The sequence below is a fragment of the Gracilinanus agilis genome, chromosome 6, assembly GCF_016433145.1.
Source record: "Gracilinanus agilis isolate LMUSP501 chromosome 6, AgileGrace, whole genome shotgun sequence".
In the NCBI taxonomy this organism is placed as follows: Eukaryota; Metazoa; Chordata; class Mammalia; order Didelphimorphia; family Didelphidae; genus Gracilinanus; species Gracilinanus agilis.
In genome coordinates, this window is record NC_058135.1 from 14926258 (window position 1) to 14946958 (window position 20701).

Sequence of the window (20701 nt, forward strand, 5' to 3'; positions counted from 1 at the left end):
GGGGGGGGGGGGGTGGGAAGGGGATGGCAGCGGGGCACAGCACTCCTTCTCTAAAAGGTTCACCATCTGATGGAATACTATTGCACTCAAAGGAATAAAGAACTGGAGGAATTCCATGTGAACTGGAAAAACCTCCAGGAACTGATGCAGAGTGAAAGGAGCAGAACCAGGAGAACCTTATACACAGAGATGGATGCACTGTGGTAAAATCGAATGTAATGGACTTCTCTACTAGCAGCAATGCAAGGATCCAGAGCAAGACTGAGGGACTTATGAGAAAGAAAACTAGCCACATTCAGAGGAAGAACTGTGGGAAGAGAAACACAGAAGAAAAACAACTTGAACACATGGGCTGATGGGGATATTATTGGGGATGAAGACACTAAACAATAACTCTACTCCAACTATCAATAATATGGAATTGGGTCTTGATCAATGATACATGTAAAACCCAGTGGAATTGTGCGGCTAAGGGGGGCAAGGGAGGTTTGGGGAGAGGGAAAGAACATGAAACATGTAACTATGGGAAAATATTCAAAATAAAAATAAAAATATAATTAAGGAAAAAATAAATAAAATCACTCTGGACTCATAAACAAACAAACAAATAAACGAACAGATGGATGGATGGATGGATGAGAATAAGAGGTTCACTATCACTGCCTTAGTCCAAGTGTTATGGGCGGTATGATGCTTCTGGATTGGGCCTGATAGAGGGATGGCCCAAGGTCCTCAGATGGTATAAGGACCTAAACTGAGTAAGGACGGGAAGCCTAAGCAAACCCTGAGGTTGAGGTAATGAACAGCAAGTCCCACAAGTATTTGCAACTCAGCTGAGCACCAGTTCCCACCTACAGTGCCTAAGACTAAGTGGCTAAGTGAGAAGCTGTGAACTAAATCACACAGCTTCTCTGGTTACTTGTCTTGGGGTTGAGTTACTGGATAGATGGTAATGATGAGGGATAGATGTTGATAACTGGATAACACGATGACTACGACTTAACTAAAGTATTCCCTTTCCCCTTTAGATGCAAGAATATTAGACTGATCTTTAGGATAATAACAGCCTTCACCTAAATAAGTTTTAAGAATTTAATTATAATAAACTCAGGGGAAGGATCAGGGTTGAGAAAGAAGGTGTTGGGAATTTATGCTAGACTATAGATCAGTGATTCCCAAAATGGGCGCCACCCCCCACCCCCCATGGGTGCTGCAGGGATCCAGGGGAGTGGTGATGGCCACAGGTGCATTTATCTTTCCTATTAATTGCTATTAAAATTTTAAATAAATTAATTTCCAAGGGCACGAAGTAATATTTTTTCTGGAAAGGGGGCAGTAGGCCAAAAAAGTTTGGGAACCACTGCTATAGATGATTAAATTGGATGAATTGATAATCAGGTTGCTTCTGTTGGCTGGAGAGGTTCCTCTCCCTCTCTGGCCCTAGTCAGGCCAGCACCTTGGCCCTGACCAGGCAGTTTGAGTTTGATGATATTCTTCTTGATAATCAGGTAGTTAGTATATATCTTACAGCTCTTTTCAGAAGTTGATGATGTGGTAATCAATGAAAACAGGTTAACTTGAGCAGGTTGATTGGCCTACCCACCTGCCACCCTGGGTCCCTTTCTCACAACTGAGAGTGTTTGATTAAGCTTCTGCCTTTTTATAGTGCTGGCAGCAACTGCCTTTTGCCCCTTGGCTCATGGCATCTGGGTAAGTTCCAAATTCTAAACTGTTGGTTGTCACTCATCCTGTTCTCCATTTTCTCATCAGAAATTGATATTATACAAGTCCTTAATCTGACAACCAACGCTCAGAGACTTGCCCTGGGTTACAGAGTTACAACAATGGAGAAGAGAATGTGAACTGATGTCTTTTTTTATCACAAACTAAACAATCATACAAAGACAACCAAAATCCAAGTTCAAGAACAGAATGATTTCAATGATTTCGCATATTTTTTTCCTCCCTATCCCCTCCACAGATATATAGATGCAGTTGGGTGACTAGACCTATAGGATGAAGATTCATCTTCAAATCTAGCTTTAGATACTTACTTGCTGTGTGATCCTGGACAAGTCACTTAACCCTTGTTGGCCTCAGTTTCCTCACCTGTAAAATGGGCTAGAAAAAGAAATGACAAACCACTCCAAGAAATACCCCAAAAGAGGATCATGAAGAGCCCAACACATTAAGTCGTTTTTCAGTCAACAGCTCTAGTCTCAAATCAAATAAGAATGCATGCATTCTTTTAATATATACAAATTGCTATACTGGGGGGTTAAAGATAATGTTGGGCATCCATTAAAATACATTTGTTGAGTAATTTAAATAGAAAGAGAACATTCTCCAGGAAGTATTCATATTAATGGTCATCAAGTAGGTCTACATACAATGAACTAAATTTCTAAGGCTCAACATATTTCTATTTGTTTCCATTACTCAGATGGGTCATTATGGAGGTCCTAAAATTACATGATATGTTTTCCTTCTTGAACTTTGAGATAAACAGGCCAAGGCAGCCCTGCTCAGCAGTGAGCAGAAAATGTTTCAGCAGGGAATGGTGACTACAACTTCTGATGAGGCCACTCATTTAGCAGACTTTACTCTGGGCATTTTGCCAGCAGAATTTTATTGGTGCTGAAATGCTGAACTGAGAGTTTTTTAAAAGAGCTCCAATTCAGTTTTTATAGGAGAAAGGCTAAGGTAAAGAGGAAAGAGGGAGTTGTTTTGGCAGAAATGGAAGATGAGAAAAGAGTGGAATTAAAATCCATGTTATTAAATTGGACAGGCTTGGCTGAATATGTAACTGTCTACGAAAAATAAAGAACATGCTACCTGTCACTTTTCCTCACCTAGCTCATCCATAGAACAATCTATGAATTAAGCAGTATGACAGGCAAGATGGCCTGGGTTTCTCAAGCAACTCCCTAGAATACCCAGGTTTCTCAGTCAATCCATCTTACCTCTCATGTTAGGTACCTTTTCTCCACCTCAACCCCATACACAGAAAGGGAGGAAGGGTCCTGGAGGGTCTACATCTGATGATCATTTAGAACAAGTGCTCCAGGGATCCAAACTCTATAGAGCTTGGGAAAATCTTCCATGTACTTGATTCCTCAGTCACTGACCTCTCCTTTGTTCCCCAACCTCTGCTCTGGTCTCACTTTCTACCCTTCAAAATTCTGATCCCATAACCAGTACAAATTTGCAAAGGGTCCTCTGGAACCTTTTAAATCACCTATATCTCCTCACCAACTCAATGCTTTCTACACCTCCCCCATGAACATCTAGATTGTTTGTTCCCACATTCTCTGCCAACCATTCCTGGAAGAAGCCACCCAACCTATCAAATGATAACCCTTGTATAACCAGTGAAATTGCTTGTCAGCTCTGGGATTAGGGAGGGAAGGGGGGAAAAAAGAATCATGTAAACATGGGAAAATACTTTTAAAAATTTAGAAATAGAGCTAAACAAATACAATTTAATAAATTTTTTAGAAGTCACCCAACCAAACTGATTGGGTCTTCCACAAATCTAGATGTTCATGGGGGAGGAATAGAAGGCCAGACTGTCTGGTATAAACAGGCTGTGAAGGAAAGGTCTGTAGAGTTATGTTTGAACACCAAGCACAAGTGTGATTGCAAGTAGGCATCTAAATGGGAATGAGAATTCTTAGAATCATAGATTTCAGTTGGTTTCAGTGGGAGGGGACTTTAGAGGTCACTAATTCTATAAGCCTCATTTCAGAGTTTCTCATTTCAGAGTTCTAGTGACTTGCCCAAGGTCACATCTAACAAGCAACAATAGTGGGAATACAAACTGGGATCCTTGGACTCCAAATTGAGTCACCTTGTTCCCTGCCTCTTTATAATACATAAGGCATAATGCAGATGCTGAAATAACAGTTTTCTCTAAGGGAAGGTGGCAGTAGCCTGAATAACTCAAGGAGCCACTCCATCCCTAGCCTTCATGACAAACAGCCAGGACTATTAAGGATGCTCCTATAATGCCCTGCTATTCTTTCCTGTGACCCTCTGTGGTTTTATTTGGAAGAGTCCTCTCCAGGCCACAGACCTGGACCCAAAGGAGAGTTAAGATCCCATTGATCTTTTCCAGGCCTTACAAGGTTAACAGCAGTACTAAAGCCCCTAAAAGCTCTCTCCTATCCCCAGCCCCCAAAAAAGTATTATGTCCCTGCTGAACTGGGAAATAAGCCAAGCAATGACATTCCCATGGTTACAATGAGGCTTTTTCTCTGGGTCACAGGGATGCCACATTGAATTCAGTCACCACTATAGTTTTGTACATTCATGAAGATCCATTTCCCCTTATGCACATTTACTTGCAAATGTCGATTTATGCACTGAATTATTTAATTTCCTGTGACCTCCAAGAACATCTCTGGGAACCCAAAGGTAAAATCACCTTAAATGTTGACTGCTTACTCAGTCAATCAATACAATCTCTTTTGGAGAGATTCTGGACAATTATTATCAAGAACTTCTCTGGCAACAATTCAACGAAGACTCAAGCAGAATTAACATTAAGTTTCATCTTCTGTTGAAGTCCATGTTAATGATGAGTGTTTTATGAAAAATGTCTTTAAAAGAATCTGGCTTTGCAGTGAGCGACTAGATCCCAAGAGTAACCACAATAAGAGGAACTGCTGAAACATTCTAAATCCAGAGAATAAGTGATGAGTTCCAAATGGAAATTCAGTGCCTGGTATAATTCTAAATGTATATGCCCAAGTACATATGTACACCTCTCTCTAAATGGATGTACAGAAATCATGTCAACTTTATTTATTTGAATAATTTAACTCACTCACACATGGAAACAAGAAGTAAGCCCAGAAAGAGGCCCCTTGGAAGTAGGGGAGAGAAAGCTGGCTGGTCACCTTACACAGACAGGGCAAGTTATTTACCCTCTCCTTTTTCTTAGCAACTCAGACCCAAAGACAGAGGCCACATGCTGATGATAGCACTGGTATGGAGAAAGATTTTCTTTTCAGGGAGCTCCCTACACCAAAGACACCACTAGCGGGGAGTTCCCTTAACCCTGCCCAATTTTCCAGATGAACAAACTGAGGCCTATGAAGGTTGCCAAGTTGGACCTGGAGTAAATGTGACGGCTTAGAGGGAGACTTGCATATCAGGCATCAGGTGAGGTACCATCTCCCACCTATCAGACTGGTCAATATTACAGCAAAGGAAAATGACAAATGTTGGAGGGGATGTGACAAAATTGGGACATTAATGCATTACTGGTGGAGTTGTAAACTGACCCATCCATTCTGGGAGGCAATTTGGAACTATACCCAAAGAACTATAAAATGTTGCCCCCACCCTTTGATATAGTAATACCACTACTAGGTCTGTATCCTGTAGAAATCCAAAAAAAGGAGAAGGACTTACTTGTACAAAAATATTTGTAGCTACTCTTTTTGTGGTAGCAAAGATTTAGAAATTAAAAGAATATCCATCAATTGGGGAATGGCTAAGCAAAAATATGTGATAGTGACAGAATACTATTGTGTTATAAGGAATGATGAACAGGATACTTTCAAAAAGAGCTAGAAAGACCTACATGAACTGATGCAGAGTAAAGTAATAAAGCACAACTAAGAAAACATTGTACACCATAATTGCGATATTGTGATAGACTTCGCTACTATTAGCAATACAATGATCCAGGACAACTCTGAGGCACTTATGACAAAGAACGTTCTCCACCTCTAGAGAAAGACTGTTGGAGTACAAATGCTTGTTTATTTGGGATATATGTTTTAGGTAGGGTTTTGGTTTTACAAGATTATTCACTTACAAAAATGAACAATATAGAAAGATGTTTTGCATGATAATACAGAGATAACCCAGATTGAATTACCTGCCAGCACTGGGAGGGAGAAGGGAAGGGAAATGAAGCCAATCATAAAACTTGTGTGGAAAATCGATATTCCATGTAATTGGTAAAAAAAAAAAAATTTTAATGAAAAGAAAAAAAAAAGTCAAGTCCAAATGGCTTTCAGGAGAAAAAAAAAATCTCCTGCTGCCCTAGGCCAAGCAAAACTGCTCTGCTCCCAGGAGTAGCCCTTAGTCCAGTGATTCCCAAAGTGGGTGCTACCGCTCCCTGGTGAGTGCTGCAGCAGATCCAGGGGAGCAGTGATGGCCACACTTTTTTTGTATTACATTCTATTCTGAGTTCAATAAATAGTTTCATAATTTCCAGGGGGTGCTAAGTAATATTTTTTCTGGAAAGGAGGAGGTAAGCCAAAAGTTTGGGAACCACTGAATTAGTCCCATGCTTGGACCACCTGGCAAGAACACATACGCAGTAACACATGTCCAGTGTTGATCCCCACCATCTGCATCTGTGCTGTCAGAGGGCCAGATAACTGAACAGAGGTTGAGTCTGAAGAAAAAGAGGACTCAAGGGGACTCAAGGACTCCAAACACGTGAGAAGCTGTCATGTGCAAGAGGAATTAGGCCTGTTTGTTCTGGTCCCAGAAAGCAGAGCCCAGGAGCAATGGGAGAGAGATACAAACAAAAAGGAGGCTGTCAAAGAAGGTTACTGAAAGTCTCTAGAGCAGGGGTCGGCAACGTATGGCTCTTTCTGCAGGAGCCATAAAGTCCATTTTTTTTCAGTCGCTGTTACAGGAGCCGCACTGTGAGCACTGTACGGCTCTCACGAAATGACATTTTAAAAAATGTGTTTATGGCTCTCACAGCCAAAAAGATTGCCGACCCCTGCTCTAGAGGATGGACAGCCCAGCTTTTATAGGTGGAGGCAGATCTAGAGGACAGCTGAGATCTCTTCCAATTTTAAGATTCTGGAACTTTGTGGGCAGGAATAATGAATGAGCATACCAGGAGCAAGCACTAATGAATGGGAAGACTAATTCTATTTCCATTAGATTAACACAAGTTTAAAATGACCAAAAAAGGTGTGAATGTGTCAGACAGAAACTGTTTTCTGGGAAAAGCTATTTTTATAACTAACAAATTTTAAATGAATTCTACAAACCGATTACACCAGACCTCAAAAACAGCAAAGTAAAAAGAAGACCACAGCTAGGCCTGGGATGATCTTTCTTTTCTCTGGCTCTCCCACAGACACACAAAACTCATTAAGCAACAAATTCATTAACCTAACAAATTAAGTCTAAAACAGTACCTTTGTATTTCTATTAAAATGCAAATATATTCATGCATCCAGTTCAAAAGCAATTCCAAATGCCAGCTTTTTTAAGACTAACCTCAGAGGTAGCCCCAAACCCTAGCAGTTTGAGAAATTATCTCCTTAAAACTTAATCCTGCTCATTTTTTCTCCAAGAAATGGCAAGAAGGAAAACATTAAGAAAGAAAACCTTTAAGGATGAATTTTAGATAATACATCTTAAAAAAAAAAAAGCCCAAAAGTCTCTATTCCATACAAAGGCCTGTGCTGCCTGGGGACATAAAAATATTCATAAGTCTTTCTGCCTGCAAACCTTCTCCAGGGGGACATAACAGAAAAACAAAATCAAAACATGGTCCTCTGGGGGAGGGAGAACGCATGGAAGAGTTGTAAAAGTCCAATCAGTATTCTAAGAAGCACAGAGGAGGAGGGAGCATAAGGCATGGGGAGGAGGAGGAGTAAAGAGGAGTGGGGCATAAAAAACTGATGGTCATGTCTGTACAGCTGGGGAAATAACTCTTCAGGAAGAAATAGCAGGCAAGGCAGAAAAGGAAGGTGCAGCCATGTTGGAAGCAAGGCTTAGAACATTTCAATGACTGTTTTCCTGTGTATCTTGTTTTACGCATTTCAAAGTAATTCTGAGCAGGATTCCATGACAGGCCTACCTCACAAAGGGCCTGTGAAAGACCCAACCAAGGTTAGAGAGCCCTGTCCTCAAGACCATAAGAAACTACAAAAAGTTGGTATACCAAAGACTACTATGGCCCCAGCTCATTCAAAGAAAGAGCATTCCGAAGCTGTATAGAAGGAAGTCTGCCAGGGAAAGGAAAAAGGCAGAGGCGCCCACTGGGCAGTTATAACAATAACACTAAGGACCTCAATTAGGCTAGTAACCTGGAGAGTGGAGCTAGAAGACTGAAGTTAGGGAGATTGAGTGGGCAGGAGAGAACTGAAGTTGAAACTATATAAAAATTTACTTAGAAGGGGCAGCTGGGTAGCTCACTGGATTGAGAACCAGGCCTAGAGACAGGAGGTCCTGGGTTCAAATCTGGCCTCAGACACTTCCTGGCTGTGTGGCCCTGGGCAAGTCACTTGACCCCCATTGCCTAGCCCTTATGGCTCTTCTACCTTAGAACCACAGTATTGGTTCTAAGTAGAATACATAGTATTGGTTCTAAGGCAGAAGGTAAGGGTTTAAAAAAAAAAAAAAAGAATTTACTAAGCACCAGGCAAAGGGAGCACAAAGACAAAAATGTACTAGTCTCTAGCATCAAGAAACTTACATTCTAAAGGAAGTACTATGAACATATAAGGATTAAAAAAAAAAAAAAAAAAAAAAACACACAACACCAAAAATCCTCCAGTGGCTATCTCCAAGAGTAAATACAAAAATCCTGTGTGGCTTTTAAAGCCCTCCACAATGCATCCCCTCCCACTTATACCCTGTAAATTTGCCCAGCAACAACAATCAGCTACCAGGGCAGAGAGCCAGGAGATCTCTGCAGGGGGAAAAACAACCCACCCACTGCATTGCTGAGCCACTAGACTCCAGGAAGCCCCACACATGCATGCCTATACACAATAAAACTGCCTGACTTAGGATCCTATGACTGTTTCCATCCACGATCCTCTCAAGGCCAGCACTAGGCACACAGCAGGCACTGAACCACTGCTAGATGGCTGCCTGAAGCATGTAAATAAGCAGTGCCTTCTTAGCCTCCTCTTAGGAGGCAATGACTCCTCAAGGCCACACTTCCAGCATTTCCCAGATCACTAGTAAGCGTGCCCACTGACTCTTGCTACTTTAGGTGCCTTTACCTTCCAAAGCAGCTCAAGAATCTCCCCCTCTTTTTTTAATAACATCTTCACAGACAAAAGGGCCAGAAAGCCCCTCTGCAGCCGGCACCGTAGACACTTCCCCACTTGATAACTGTGTCTATGAGGGGAAAATGAAGGAATGTTCTATTCTCACATTCTCGTCCCACACATCCAAAAACCCCAAAGCTTTGGTCCGGAAGCACAGAGGGCAGACCCACTGCCAACTGACATCTTGGAACCCCAGAACAAGAGGGAGCATTTCTAGTCAGATAATGATGCATTCTACCCAAATGAAGCTATTTGTCATTTATTTCAAAATATTTGCCTGGCATCCATGTCCAATGGAAAATTTAGAAAATAGTGATATAACCCTTTAACTACCTGCACTTCAAAGAGAGGCAAGGATCAAACGAGAAAAGCTTAAGAGCATAGGTAGCAAAGGTTAATACTGAAATGAAGAGGAAATGCTTTGCTCTTAGCCACAGAAAAAACATAGTTAAAAAGTCACTCATGTTTAAAAAAAAAAAAACAGCTATCCACAGCCACAGAAGGAACTGTTGGAATCTGACTGCAGATCAAAGCACACCACCCTTTATTTCCTTCATGAGCTTTTTTATTGTGTATGTGACATATGTCTTCAGTCATCACATGAGAAATATGGAACTACATACTACATGAAAGCATTGATACAACCTACAGCAGATAATTATTTACTGCTCGGGAAGGATTGAAGGAGGGAGGGAAAGAATATGAATCACAAAATGTCAGAAAGCAATTGTCAAAAATTGTTTCTCCATGTAATTGAAAAAAATAAAAATGAATTTTAAAAATGCTAAAGTAACCTCTGAACCAGCAGCAATGCAATGACCCAGGACAATTCTGAGGGATTTATGGTAAAGATGCTACCCACATTCAGAGGAGGGACTGCAGGAGAGGAAACATATAGGAAAAACAACTGCATGAACGCATGGGTCGGGGTGGACATGATTGAGGGTGTAGACTCGAAACTACCACACCAATGCAACTACCAACAATTTGGAAATTGGTCTTGATCAAGGACACATGACAAAACTAGTGGAAATGCGCATGGGTAGGGGGGGGGGGGGGGGGGGGGGTTGAAGGGGAAAGGAGGAGCATGAATCATGTAACCATGTTAAAAATGAATATTAATAAATGTAAAAAAAAAAAAAAAAAAAAAGCCAACCTGGCTTCAAGGAGTACAAAGCTTGTCAAACTAATGCCATTGTCTTTTTTTGATAAGAGTAACAAGACTGATATATTGAGTAAATACTAAAGACACTAGAGACTACATAGATTTCAACGCCTTTATGCTATGCCTTTGGACAAGGAGGAATATTAATGACTAAGCATTTAAGGTCCAAGCACTAAGAAACAAAAACATAAGTATTTGTGGCTTCCTAAAGGTGGAATAGACAGCAAGGCCATAAACTCATTTCTTTGCATCCTCTGAAATACCAATGGTTCAGTATCTTGCTAATGAAAAGGAAGGGAAAGTTCTTTTTCACCTGAAGCTTCACCTCAGAGGTAGAGTTCCATCTTGGTTACTAGTCATCCTTTTCTATCTCTCCATACCAACTTTCTAACCATACAGCCCCCAGGCCAAGGGTTATGCCAGTGGCTATGTGAGTAGAAACAAAGAGACCTAAAATATAACATACTGAGAGGAGAAAACGATAAGACTAGGTTACAAAATGAATGGGAATGTGGGTTGAAGGTACAAGAGAAGTTGAAGTTGGAAGATAAGGAGTAGTCAGGGTGATTCAGAAGACAATGGTGACTCCCCAGAGTTATAGAGGGAGAAAGAGAAGAGGTCTGCCTTTGACATTTTGACCGTGAAATGCAAACTATGTTCTATTCAGTACCCTTAGCAACATCATGCTTAATGTGGCACATCAAATGCTTTCTAAGATCTTTTAAGATCTAAGACCTAAGGTCTTTTTTAACTCTTCTGGTCTCCTCCCTCCGGCAACAATTGTAATTTCTTTCCTTTTTCTTTCTTTCTTTTTTAAATAAATCTTTACCTTCTGTCTTAGAGTCAATACTAAGTATTGGTTCCAAGGCAGAAGAAGAGTGTTAAGAGCTAGGTAATGGGGATTATGTGACTTGGGTCAGGGTGACACAGCTAAAGAAGTGTCTGAGGCCAAATCTGAACCCAGAACCTCCTGTGTCTAGGTCTGACTCTCAATCCACTGAGCCACCTAGCCACCCCCAACAGCTGTAATTTCTGTCTTCTGGTTTTGCCTCCACCTGGAGCCTAGGCACTTTAGACTCAACAGGAGAAAACAGCTCATGATCTTTCCCCTTAAGTCCATCCTGCCTTCACATTTCCCTGTTTCTACCACTCTTCTCACCATCCACACTGACTACCTATAGTTAGTCAACAAATATTTTTGAAGCACTTTTTATGTGCCAAGTATTGTGCTAAGCTCTGGAGATAAAAAGAAAGGCAAAAGTCGGTCCCTTCCCTCAGGAAGCTCAGCCTAATGGGGGTATGACATGCAAGCAAGCCACTGAAAAATGAAATTGAAATTATCTAGAGGAGAAACATTAGAATTAAGAGGGATTGGGAAAGTTTCTTGTAGAACATGGGACATTAGGATCTGAAAGAAGCCAGAAGAGTAAGATAAAGAGGGGGGTCCGAGGCATGAAGAAAAGCCAGAGAAAATGCTCCAAGTCAGGGGTCAGCAACCTTTTTAGCTGTGAGAGCCATAAACGCCACATTTTTTAAAATGTAATTTCGTGAGAGCCGTACAGTGATCACAGTGCGAGCTCCTTTAACAGCGCCTGAAAAAAAAATGGACTTTATGGCTCCTGCAGAAAGAGCCATACTTTGCCGACTCCTGCTCTAAGTGATCTTACAGGATCAAAGATACTGAGCTAGAAGAGACTTTGGAAAGGCCTATCTCACTAAATTTCTTTATTTTATAGATAAGTGAGATTAAGTGACTTGACCAAGATCACACTGGCAGGACTAATTAGAGTAGAGATTTGAACCCAGGTTCTCCAACTCCAGAGCCAGGACTCTTCCCACACTATCACAACTACTTCCTTATTAACCTAAGTGTATAATGCCCAAAAGTAACTGGTATCTCTCTGGGACAACCATATTCAGATCAATTTGTTGAAAAACTTTCAGTTCTGGGTCCAAAGGTTGGTGAAAAGCTGGCATGGATCAGATCTCCCTGAAAGGAAATGGGTACCTGCAAAGGTGTCACCATGGGCATCACTCAACCTTCTCTCAAAGCCAATTTCCTCCCCTGCAAAAAGTGAACAACCTGACCTCACAGAGTTGTTCTGAGAAAGAAATAGAATATGCTTAAGGCCCCCTTCAAACCTTAAAGAGTGACACAAAGGCTGGCCACCATTATTTTTCATCATTCTTATTGTCACTAGATAGCTGAATAGGCAGAATTCACACCAGAGGAGCTCCAAGAGCTCTTTTGTCAACATACTCAACATTCATTCTTGTGCCCCTAGAAAGCACAGCTTAGTGCTGATGTGACAACAAAGGATACTATTCTGCCACCTTCTCAGCACTTGCCTTTGCCATGGGCCAAGCCTGAGCCTCAGCCTCATCCCCATCCTTTCAACGTCAAAACCCCATCTCTCTGTGTTCCTTACTCTTCACTGTTCAGATTGGTGAAAACTTCTCCTGGGCCACTGTTCCAGACAGGACCTAGCCATGATACACTTTTTAAAACTAATATTTATATAGTAAATATTATGTGCTAGGAACTGTGCTATGCACTTGACAATTATTAACTCATTTGATCCTGGCAACAAGCCTGAGAGGTAGGTGCTATTATTATGATCCCCATTTTACAGATGAGGAAATTGGTCACAAACTTTACTCCCTACTCCCTGATCATATAATCATTAGCTGCCTTGATCTTTTGCACCCTTTTCAACTCTGGATCCATGATCAAAGCAACTGGGCCTTAGCCATCTGGCCCAAAGTGTTTCCCACTCTCCATCAAGCCTCTTATGTTTATAGTCTCCTGATTAGAATATAAACACCTTAAAGGGCAGAAGGTCTTTGCTTTTATATTGGAATCCCCAGCACTCAGCAATATTGCTTTTACCAAAAGCTTTTCCATTCATTCATTCATTCATTCATTCCTAAGAAGAAAAAGCTCAGAAAGATTCATTTATGTACCTAGTGACCAAAAGCTACTTAAGGATTAACAACATGGACAAATTTTATCCCAGAACTTTTTTTCCCCCAACAAGTGTTAGGTAATTCTTTTGCACATAACAGGTTCAACTACTGTTCATTTATTTTCCCAGAAGGATCAGGTACCCAAGCTTCCTCAATCATCTTTATCTGACACCCAATTCAACACCACTCCTTTCTTATCTTGTAAAATAATTCACCAATGTTGCCCAGTCCAGCAGAAATACCATCTCAACTTAGCCCAATAGAGGAAAAATGAATTAAAATGTAACTCTCTCCTCCCGCAAATATGGTCCTAAAAGATGTTTCACTACTACTATCCTGAAGCTGAGTAAAAGGTGCAGAAATGCAGTGATAAATCAATACCACCTTACACCCAATTTGACTTTAAAGAAGAAAGCCATGAACTAACAAAAACTAGGCATAAATAACGAAGAAATTCTATTCTAAATCACTGAAAAATGCCTAACAGTTCTTCTACTCAAACATCTTAATTCAGGCTCTTATCAACTCTCTCCTCAATTCTTGGCAACAGCCTCCTTGCTAAAAAAATTTGGTCACCCTCGGCAATGATCTGGGACAATTCTAAAGGACTTATGACAAAGAATGCTATCCACCTCCAGAGAAAGAACTGTTGGGAGTCAGATCCAGATCAAGGCATATGATCTTCCACATTAGTTTATTTAGGGTTTTAGGTTTTATATGAATATTCTCTTACAACAAAGAGCAATATGGAAGTATTATTTGCATAATAATATGTATAATATGGATCAAACTGCTTACCCACCTCAGGTTAGGGAAGGGAGGTAGGGAGACAATTTGGGTCTTATAATTTTGGAAAATGTTATGTTGAAAATTGTTATTACATATGATTGGGAAAATTAAATATCTTTAAATTTTTTTTAAGCCCTCCAAAACCTGGTCCCAGACTTTCAGGACTCTCTCTCCTCCATTTTGGGAAAAGTCCAAGGCCATCTAACCCTCATTCTCCAGACAACTCCAACAGGCCTCAGCTACCTACTAGCCACCATGTACCCTGGCAGGAAATTCCTATGTGTTGTCTTGCCTCATTAAAATATACAACTCCTGAGGGTAATATGATATGTTATATAATAATTTATATAATTGTATGTAATTTATAGTATATAAAAATATTTTATGTGTATAAATATAAAAGAGTACCTTAAAAAAGGGGGGAAATGCCTTTTACAACTATGGATGAGGGAAAATTCATGACCAGGAGATAGAAAAGATCACAATAGACACTTTTGATTATATAAGATTAAAAACCTTTTGCCCAGTACAATTAATAAAGCAAGAGAATACGGGAAATATTCTAGTGAGAAATACTTTAGTGAGGAAAAAAGTTTGCATCAAGCACTATGGATAAGAGTCTGATATCCAAGATACAAAGAATACAGATTCAAGTAGACAAGTATCCTTCAACAGGCAAAAAAGTCAAAGGATAGGAATAGTTTTCAATTCAAATTGTAAAGTACCAATAAAAACGAGAGATTACTTCAAATCACTAAGAGAAAAACCAATTAAAACCAATTTGAGGTCTTACCTCATGTCAGACCCTGGAGGAGCTATGGGAAGTTGAGCACATTAGTACTCTGCTGAGAGCACTAAATGAGACCGACCATTCTGGAAAACAATTAGGAACGATGAGAAAAAGGCAGCCCGCATCTGGACATCACACTAACCCAGGAGGTCCAAAGATAGAAAGACCTCATACACAAGGGAATATACATAGAACTTTGGTTAAGTTGGCAAATATAGACAAGATGCCTGTGCATCAATAGGGTAAGGGCACATGAATGTAATAGAATATTATCATCCATTAAAAATTAAATGTAAGGAATTCTGAGAAAAATGGGAAGACATTTCTACAATAGCTAGCTAGCATTTATATAGCGCTTTAAGATTTGCCAAGTGCTTTACAGATATCTCACTTGATATTCACAAGTACCCCAGGAAGGAGGTACTATTATTGTCCCCATTTTACAAATAAGGAAACAGAAATTGACAGAGGTGATGTGCCTTGTCCAAGGTCACACAGCTAATGAATGAGACAGAATTAGACTCCAAGTCCAGGGCTCTAACTAGCCACTTTTGCTGATACAACTATAGCAAGCACAATGAATAGAAATGGAAATGGTATGGAACTGACCATGAACCCTAACTGCCTCTTCTCAGGAAGAAAGGAGAGTGGGGAGATGGATCATGCACATGAAGTCCAGGAAAACACTGCCTAGCAGGTAGGTCACTGGATCAGAATCAATGACAGCTTTTTCTTTATTATAAGGATGATCAATGGAAGAAGGCAAGGTAAAGTAAAATAATTATGGTATAAAAAACAAAAGGCATTGTACAACCCAGTGGTATTACTTGTTGGCTCTGGGAAGTGAGAGGGAAGAGGGGAGGGAAAGAAAATGAGTCATGGAAACATGGAAAAAATATTTTAAAATAAAAAAAATTTTTAAAGGCAACAAGGCAGCTTTTCAAAGAAAAATACAGCAATGAGTCTACCTGACAAAGGAAATGCAGATTCACTGTTCGATATTTATTATGCACCAACAAAATTTGTTGTTGTTGTTCAGTGTCCAATTCTTCATCACCTGATATGAGGTTTTCTTGGCAAAGATATTGGAGTGGTTTGCCATTTCCTTCTCCAGTTTATTTTACAGATGAGAAAACTGAGGCAAAAAGGGATAAGCCATGGGTCACATTGCCAGGTAGTGTCTTAGGCTGGATATGAACTCGGGTCCTCTAGACTCCAGGACCAGCACTCTATCTATCCTCTGTGCCTCTTAGTTTCTCCAGCACCAACTATATATATATATATATATATATATATATATATATTACTTGCAAAAAAAATTTTGACCTTTTAATTAATCTCTACTAAAATAGGAAGTAGTTGTTTATTTGTTGTACTTAAATCTTCTGCAACTAAATATTTAGCATCTTTTTCTTCCCTTTTCAAATTAATTCCCAAATATTTTCCCCAAAGCTCAGAATATTTTCGAGCAAAAAAGAAAATGCTGCTCAAGACATTAAACAAAGCAGCAGAAATATCCTCATTTGCTCTAATCCCACTGCATTCTGCTTCAGCATCACACTGAGCATGCCCAAGAGAGATTTCACTCTCTTCCTCCCAAACCCTCTCTCTCCCTTCTTCCCCATTTATCAAGGGCACCACCATTGTTGCAAGCTTCTAGGTTCAAAATCTCAGTGTCAGCCTCAGACCTTCACTCTCACTCATTTCTCATAAACAATCAGTTGCCATATTTGCCCTTTCTACCTGAATGACATCTCTCAAATCCATACTCCTCTCAACGCTTTACTTAGTTTTGTCTAGCTGTACTGGAGAGAATGGTAGGGAGAACCCTGAAAGAGAGGCTAGCAACAAGTTGTGAAGGAATTTCAAAGTCAAGCAGAAGGGCTTATGCTGAAACCTAGAAGCCATTGGAGTCTGAATAGGGGAGTGATATGTTCACAAATACATATAAGGAAAATCATCTTGGCAGCTTTGTGGACAGTAGACTGGAATGTGAGGAGATCAAGTAGCCCAAGCAGTATTCCTGGGAAAAGGCAATGATATGGGCCTCAACCAAAACTTCAGGTCACACACACTTTGGCCCCCATTTATTTAGGATATTGGCTCAGTTTGGTTTTGTATTTTTATCTTCCCCTCTTCTTCATCCAACCCTTCGCACAATAGTCTGCCTGCTTAAGAACCTTTGAGCAAGGCCTTTCAACCACCAGCATGTGAACACACAAACCTGTACCACCCCCCATGCCAAAACTCCACAATATATTTAGAGATCTGCCTCTGTGGAGTCTCTATGACACCATGGCCAAACAGGAACAAAGGAGAAGAAAGATGGTAGCTAGGTAGAGCACTATTGGACACAACTATGAATGGGGAACAATCCATCTACATTTATTAAATACCTACTATTATTTCCTGGCACTATGGTAAACCAGAACAAACTATACACAAAGACAGAGAAAACAACCAAAGTTGAATGAAGTTGAATTATAAAGAGAAAGGCTTGGTCTAAAGAGGAGAGTTAGAGGGTTCTGGATTCAAATTTGACCTCAGACACTTTCTAGCTTGTGTGACCTCAGGTAAGTCACTTAACCTCCACTGCCTAATCCTTACAATTCTACTGCTTTAGAATCAATACACTGTAAGACAGAAGGTAAGGAAGGGAGGGAAGGAAGAAGAGGGAGGGAGACTCGAAAAGAGAGAAAGAGAGATCTTCCTTATTCGTTTTGCTGAAGTGGAGGTATATTACATATAATGTTATATACTTTTTATATAATTTAATTTTATGCAACTTTTTTCCTTTCTTTTTCACTATTATAAGGGATGACAGAGAGGAAGAGAGGAAGAATATAGATGGAAATATAGGTGATATAAAATAAAAAGACATCAATAAAAATACATTTTAAAAAAACACTTGTTCATAATCCCTGACTGTACTTGGAAACAATTCTATCTACTACAATATTTATAATATACTTATGAGCTAAAAAAGAAAAGGAACTATATTCCGAAATATCTTTACACAAACCTAAATGTGAAAAAAACCCCTAAAGAACACAATGAGCCTTGATCAAAGTCTGCAAAAACATGGCATTTTAAATATACAATTTTTAAAACCCTGCTCAACTACAAAGTATATCTCTAGGCCTCCAGCTTGCAGGACTGTCTGGCTCTCCTGAATCATGTGTCAATCTAGCCACATGAGAACACTTGATAGACAAAAGGATTTCCATAAGGAACAGCGAGAGTGAAAAAGCCAAGCTTAGGATGGGGAAAGAAGCAGGAAACAAAGATGAGAGGTTGCTTCAGGGCTTTCAGTATCCAGCCTTTATTAAGTCAGCTAAAGACATGAAATGGCAGAACCCAAAACTCCAGCACAATTTCTAGTTCGGCAGCTTGAAACTCCCCCAAATTACTCCACATGCTTTATAATCAGTAAGGAGACTCACAGTGAGCATCCTAGATCTTAAGCCATCCAGATATCCAGCATGTTGTAAAGTGTCCTGGCACCCCTATCCTCCAATGGCCAATGACAACAATATTTCTCTCTATCAAAGAGCGATGACTCTACTATAATCTCTATTTGTACTCACATGAATAATACTCTCTAAGTGTTGACACACCTTTAGAGAACTGACATCCCAATTTTCCTAATCATGTGCCCCACATTAGTCAGTCCTTTCTAAACATGTGTCCCAATATAGGAATTAAAAAAAAAAGAATTGGTCAAGCCTGGACAAGGGTGAGCATCACATAACCTCACCAAAAGGGAAGAGTCTACTTTGACAGGAAAAGCTTGTTATTGATGGAGGAGTTATCCCTATAACTGTTATCTAGGCATAGTCAGACCATCCTTAATGCTAAGGTCAAAACTGGGGAAAAAAGAAAAAAAAGAGCTAGTTCAATAACTAATAAATAATCAAAAATGGAAAATGAACAACAGAAATGGCAGTGACATAAGATTTAAGGCTATAAAAATAACAGAGCATATAAACTCCTTGAGGGCAAAAACTCCTTTAATTTTCTTCATCTTTCTAACCTTGGAGTTCAGCACAGTGTCTTCTGGGCAATAGAGGGGCTCTTTAAGAACATTCCTTGCTCCTGCAGTCACCTTCCATTGTCACCTCCAGACTCACTACCAACACCCAACAACTTCTCTTCCTTTAAAGTGCACCCCTCCCCCATCCAAACAGATCTCTCAGGCCAGATCTTAGTTGGCTCAGTCTTCTTCTCAACTCTGCCCTCTTGGGGGGAGAAAGGGTCTTCAACACCCACATCAATATCCTTCTTCACAGAACTTCCAACCCCCAGGGTATTTCTACCTGGATGCCCCATCATTCTCTCAAACTCAACCTACAAAAACCCTAGCTTATCTTTCTCCCCAAATCTACTCCTTTTTCTGACATCATTAGTTCTGTCTGATCTCCCATGTTCATAATCTTGGCATTATCTTTGGATTCTTGCCTTCTTCCAACACTGTCCCACTGAGTTCTGTTTATTAGGAGAATGAGAGAATCTCAATGTTGGAAACTCTTAGCCTAAACCATACCTGAACAAGAAATTCTATCTACACGATACCCATCAAGTAGCCATTCTGTCTTTGCTCAAAAACCTCCAATGGGGGCACCCATTCCACTTTCTGATGGTTCTAATTGATAAGCAATCTTTCCTTACACCCAACCTAAGTTTGCCTCTATGAAAATTCCACCCATTCCTCCAAAAATCCACCATTTCTTCCTCTTTTCCCACTGCCACCACCCTAAAAAGCACAACTATCCATCTGAACTACTGCAATAGCTCCGTAACAAGCTATGTTATCCTCATTTTCTTCTCTGCTCCAATTTTATTCTTCATATTGCTGGCAGAATAACTTTTATGAATAGCTGGTTATGTTAGCATAGCTCAAAAATCTTCAATAGCTCCCTATTATCCGCCAAATAAAGTAAAGACTCCTATGCCTGACTTTCAAGATTCTCTAAAATATGGCACTACCAGTCCATTTTTGCATTCTATGCTCCAGACCAGTGTATCAAACTCAAATAGAACTGGGGGGGAGGGGGAAAAAGTACCCACTATTTCATACATAAGGAACCATACAGGTCACATATTGACTTAGCTTTAATATGTGACATTATCTTAGATTTACTGTGTTTTTATTTATTTTCTTAGCTATTTCCCCAAAGACATTTTAACCTGGTAGTGCTGTGGCCACATGGTTCTGGGTATTTATATTTGACATCTCTACTCCAGACAGACCAGTCCATCCTCTGGCCCTGAAAATGTAGGCCTCATGCTCTCCAAATCTTGCTTCCTCTGCCACCCTCATCACCTCCCACCATACTATTATTCACTATTCCTGAAATGTTCACCCTCCTCTCTTCCCCTGATGAGTTCTTGTCTAATTTTTTTCAAGTCCAACACAAATGGATTCATATGAGAGCTTCAACAAAAATCTCTTAGGCACTTATTACCCACACATGGCACAGGCCTGAGTCTACAATGAAGTTTGATACCAATGTCATTGGTTTTCTTTATTTCTTTATTCAAATGCTTTAAAGTCAATCAAGATGAGAAATAACTGAACAAATTGTGGTATAGGATTGTAATGGAATGTTGTGATGTAAGAAATGATAAGCAGGTTAATCATTTTTTAATTTAGAAAGATCTAGATGAAAGAATGAAGAGCAAAACCAAAAGAACATGTACATAATGGTTACAGAACTAATATTTAAAGAATAACTCATGAATGTCCACCTCCAGAAAAAGAACTAATAAATAGAAGCACAAAAGACATAATATACACTTTCCCCCCTCAGTTGATGCTTTCTATGGTATGGGGAGGAGAGAGAGGGGATGCCTGGAAATAAATTCTTAAAAATGTAAATAAAAAAATAAATTAATTTTTTTAAGTCAGTTAAGAGATCATTCAGAGACAAAAAAGCCAAACAG

The 20701-nt window shown here is 39.9% G+C and overlaps 1 protein-coding gene across 1 annotated transcript in view; it reads right to left on the reverse strand.

Moving 5' to 3' along the window:
* The window catches only part of LOC123251810 (poly [ADP-ribose] polymerase tankyrase-1-like), a gene marked incomplete at its 5' end in the record, with an annotated part of 207869 nt that overhangs the window by 173182 nt on the left and 13986 nt on the right, over positions 1–20701 (reverse strand). The window contains 3 exons of the mRNA XM_044681123.1: positions 6335–6398; positions 9000–9117; positions 16253–16361. Coding sequence (XP_044537058.1) covers positions 6335–6398; positions 9000–9117; positions 16253–16361 — 291 coding nt within the window. The remainder of the gene's footprint in view (positions 1–6334; positions 6399–8999; positions 9118–16252; positions 16362–20701) is intronic.